Source organism: Passer montanus, unplaced genomic scaffold, assembly GCF_014805655.1.
Source record: "Passer montanus isolate IOZ18808 unplaced genomic scaffold, ASM1480565v1 scaffold446, whole genome shotgun sequence".
NCBI classification, from domain to species: domain Eukaryota; kingdom Metazoa; phylum Chordata; class Aves; order Passeriformes; family Passeridae; genus Passer; species Passer montanus.
Window position 1 is genome coordinate 372 of NW_024369329.1, and position 4,678 is coordinate 5,049.

At 61.0% G+C, this 4,678-nt stretch overlaps 1 protein-coding gene across 1 annotated transcript; it reads left to right on the forward strand.

Moving 5' to 3' along the window:
* Positions 1-823: 823 nt before the first annotated feature.
* Positions 824-2,109, forward strand: MED29 (mediator complex subunit 29; the record flags this gene model as incomplete). Its single annotated transcript, XM_039721053.1, has 2 exons — positions 824-967; positions 1,250-2,109. Coding segments are annotated over 2 exons (381 nt in total), but the record flags the coding sequence as incomplete, so codon positions are not given.
* Positions 2,110-4,678: the final 2,569 nt, after the last annotated feature.

The following is a 4,678-nucleotide window of genomic DNA, read 5'->3' on the forward strand; positions in this document are numbered from 1 at the left end:
AGGTCCATGGGGCAGTTTTAGGGTGGTTTTGGAGCAGTTTTTGTGCTGTTTGGGGCTGTTTTAGGCCGTTTTTGGGCCGGTTTTAGGCAGTTTTGGGGCAGTTTGTTTTGGGGTGATTCGGGGCGGTTTTGGGGCAGTTTTGGGCTCACCCCCGGGGTCTATCCTGTAGGTATCCGGGTTGATGAGGTCGATGGGGCAGTTTTTGGGCTGTTTTAGGGTGGTTTTGAGGCAGTTTTGGGGCTGTTTTTGGGCAGTTTTTGGCCGTTTTTAGGCAGTTTTGGGGCCGTTTGTTTCGGGGTGGTTTTGGGGTGATTTGGGGCGGTTTTGGGCTCACCCCCGGGGTCTATCCTGTAGGTATCCGGGTTGATGAGGTCGATGGTGACCCCCAGGTCAGGCTCTGTCAGCAGGTCGTGCTTGTGCTGCTTCTCCAGGGACGTGGCCTTGTACTGCACGAACCTGGGAGCCCAAAACGGAGCAAAATGGCCCAAAATCACCCCAAATCCACCCCAAAATCAGACCCAAAACCTGGCCCAAAAACACACCAAAATCACCCCAAAATCAGACCCAAACCCACCCAAAATCAGCCCCAAACTCACCAGCAGTCCTGGGACCCCCCCAGGACCCCCAGAATCCCCCCGGGACCCCCTCCAGACGCCTCCAAACCCCCCAAATCCCCCAGATTTCCCCTCCAGGACCTCCCAGGACCCCCAGAATCCACTCAAAATCCCCCCAGGACCCCCCAAAATGCCCTGGAGACCCCCCCAGGACCCCCTGGGACCCAGTAACCCCCCAGTAACCCCCCAGTAACCCCCAGTAACCCCCCAGTTTGATCCCAGCCCCCCCCAGTGCCCCCAGTGCTCCCAGTATAACCAGTGCCCGCAGGAAGAGCGCTGACGGGGCCCTGCAGCGCTTCGACAAGAGCCTGGAGGAGTTCTACGCCCTGTGCGACCAGCTGGAGCTGTGCCTGGTGAGAAAATACCCCAAAATATCCCAAAAATATCGCAAAAACAGCCAAAAAATACCCAAAAACCCCCTGTGCGAGCAGCTGGAGCTGTGCCTGGTGAGAAAATATCCAAAAATATCCCAAAAATATCGTCAAAAACTGCCCAAAAATATCCCAAAAACAGCCCCAAAATCCCTAAAAATAACCCCCCAAGCCCCTTCAAATTCACCCCAAATCTCCTCTCAACCCCCCAAATCACCCCCAAACCCCCTCTAACCACCCCAAATCCCCTTTTTTTCCCCTCAGAGGCTGGCCCACGAGTGCCTGGCGCAGAGCTTCGACAGCGCCAAGCACGCCCCCGCGCTGGTGCCCGCGGCCCCCAAGGGCGAGGGGGGTCCCGGGGGGGGCTCGGAGAGCCTGCCCTACACCCAGTACCTGCCCCTGATCAAGGCGCAGATCGCCGGCGCCAAGGACATCCACAACGCCCTGCTGGAGGGCACCAACAAGATCACGGGCAAGCTGCCGCCCCCGGGGGGGCCCTGACCCCCTCTGGGGGTCCTGACGGGATTTTGGGGGGTCCTGAGTGGATTCAGGGGGGTCCTGAGTGGATTCAGGGGGGTCCCGGCTGGGTTTTGAGGGGTTTGGGGTGGGTCTGGTGGGGTTTGGAGTGGCCCTGGTGGCATTTCAGGGCTCCTGATCAGACTTTGGGGGGTCCTGGCTGGATTTTGGGGGCTCTGATGGAATTTTGGGGTGTCCTGAGTGGATTTCGGGGGTCCTGATCTGATTTTGGGGGTCCGGATCAGATTTTGGAGGGTCCCGATCAGATTTTGGGGACCCTGATGGGATTTTGGGGGGTCCTGGATGTATTTGGGAGGTCCTGATCTGATTTTGGGGGTCCTGAGTGGATTTTGGGGGGTCCTGGTGGGGTTTGGGGGGTCCCGATCAGATTTTGGGGGGTCCTGGTGGGGTTTGGGGGGTCCCGATCAGATTTTGGGGGGCTTTGATGGGATTTTGGGGCCCCGGACCCCTGGGACCCCCCCAGAGCGGTGCTGAGGGGGGGGTTGGGCTGTTTTTGGGGGTTCTGGAGGCCCCCCCCAATCCGGGTCCAGTGGTTTTAGGGTCAAACGTTGGATTTTTGGTAAATAAAGCCGAGTTTTGTTTTGTGACAGCGGCTCTTGGGCTTTTCCGCGCGTGACGTTACGGGGATGGGTGGCGGGGAACGCGGGAAAGGGTTTTTCGCCGTGACGTCACGCTGGTGACGTCACATATCCAAATAAGGAAAAATAAAACGAAACCGAAAAAAAAATAAAATCGAAAAACAGTCCCGGCGTCTTTTGGGCCTCTGGCGCCGCCGTCGGGAGGCCGCGGAGTCTCGCGAGAGGGAGGGCGGGAAGTCTCGCGAGAGCGGCGGGCGTGAGGGACGCGGAGCGGCCGCGGGGCCGGGCCGGGAACCGGGACCGGAACCGGGACAGGAACGGGACAGGAGCCGGGACAGGGGCCGGGAACCGCCGCAGGAGCCGGGCCCGGAGCGGAGAGCCGCGGGTGAGCGGGAGGGAGGCGGCGGCGGCGGCGGCGGAGCCCTCAGAGACCCCTCAGAGCCCTCAGAGACCCCTCAGAGCCCTCAGAGACCCCTCAGAGCCCTCAGAGACCCCTCAGAGCCCTCAGAGACCCCTCAGAGCTGACGGGGCCCTGCAGCGCTTTGACAAGAGCCTGGAGGAGTTCTACGCCCTGTGCGACCAGCTGGAGCTGTGCCTGGTGAGAAAATACCCCAAAATATCCCAAAAATATCGCAAAAACAGCCAAAAAATACCCAAAAACCCCCTGTGCGAGCAGCTGGAGCTGTGCCTGGTGAGAAAATATCCAAAAATATCCCAAAAATATCGCAAAAACAGCCAAAAACAGCCCCAAAATCCCTAAAAATAACCCCCCAAGCCCCTTCAAATTCACCCCAAATCTCCTCTCAACCCCCCAAATCACCCCCAAACCCCCTCTAACCACCCCAAATCCCCTTTTTTTCCCCTCAGAGGCTGGCCCACGAGTGCCTGGCGCAGAGCTTCGACAGCGCCAAGCACGCCCCCGCGCTGGTGCCCGCGGCCCCCAAGGGCGAGGGGGGTCCCGGGGGGGGCTCGGAGAGCCTGCCCTACACCCAGTACCTGCCCCTGATCAAGGCGCAGATCGCCGGCGCCAAGGACATCCACAACGCCCTGCTGGAGGGCACCAATAAGATCACGGGCAAGCTGCCGCCCCCGGGGGGGCCCTGACCCCGTCTGGGGGTCCTGACCGGATTTTGGGGGGTCCTGGGTGGATTCAGGGGGGTCCTAACCGGGTTTTGGGGGGTTATGAGTGGATTTTGGCGGGTCCTGAGTGGATTCAGGGGGGTCCCGGCTGGGTTTTGAGGGGTTTGGGGTGGGTCTGGTGGGGTTTGGAGTGGCCCTGGTGGCATTTCAGGGCTCCTGATCAGACTTTGGGGGGTCCTGGCTGGATTTTGGGGGCTCTGATGGAATTTTGGGGTGTCCTGAGTGGATTTCGGGGGTCCTGATCTGATTTTGGGGGTCCGGATCAGATTTTGGAGGGTCCCGATCAGATTTTGGGGACCCTGATGGGATTTTGGGGGGTCCTGGATGTATTTGGGAGGTCCTGATCTGATTTTGGGGGTCCTGAGTGGATTTTGGGGGGTCCTGGTGGGGTTTGGGGGGTCCCGATCAGATTTTGGGGGGCTTTGATGGGATTTTGGGGCCCCGGACCCCTGGGACCCCCCCAGAGCGGTGCTGAGGGGGGGGTTGGGCTGTTTTTGGGGGTTCTGGAGGCCCCCCCCAATCCGGGTCCAGTGGTTTTAGGGTCAAACGTTGGATTTTTGGTAAATAAAGCCGAGTTTTGTTTTGTGACAGCGGCTCTTGGGCTTTTCCGCGCGTGACGTCATGGGGATGGGTGGCGGGGAACGCGGGAAAGGGTTTTTCGCCGTGACGTCACGCTGGTGACGTCACATATCCAAATAAGGAAAAATAAAACGAAACCGAAAAAAAAATAAAATCGAAAAACAGTCCCGGCGTCTTTTGGGCCTCTGGCGCCGCCGTCGGGAGGCCGCGGAGTCTCGCGAGAGGTAGGGCGGGAAGTCTCGCGAGAGCGGCGGGCGTGAGGGACGCGGAGCGGCCGCGGGGCCGGGCCGGGAACCGGGACCGGAACCGGGACAGGAACGGGACAGGAGCCGGGACAGGGGCCGGGAACCGCCGCAGGAGCCGGGCCCGGAGCGGAGAGCCGCGGGTGAGCGGGAGGGAGGCGGCGGCGGCGGCGGCGGAGCCCTCAGAGACCCCTCAGAGCCCTCAGGGACCCCTCAGAGCCCTCAGAGCCGTCAGAAACCCCTCAGTGCCGTGAGAGACCTCTCAGAGCCCTCAGGATCCCCTCAGAGCCCTCAGGGACCCCTCAGAGCCCTCAGGATCCCCTCAGAGCCCTCAGGGACCCCTCAGAGCCCTCAGGATCCCCTCAGAGCCCTCAGGATCCCCTCAGAGCCCTCAGAGACCCCTCAGAGCACTCAGGGACCCCTCAGAGCCCTCAGGATCCCCTCAGAGACCCCTCAGAGCCCTCAGGATCCCCTCAGAAACCCCTCAGTGCCCTGAGAGACCTCTCAGAGCCCCCCAGAGCCTCCCCAGACCGCTCAGAGCCCCCTCAGGACCCCCCTGGTTCTCTCAGGAGCCCCCCGAGGACCCCCCAGGACCCCGGGGTTTGGTGTTTTTTGGA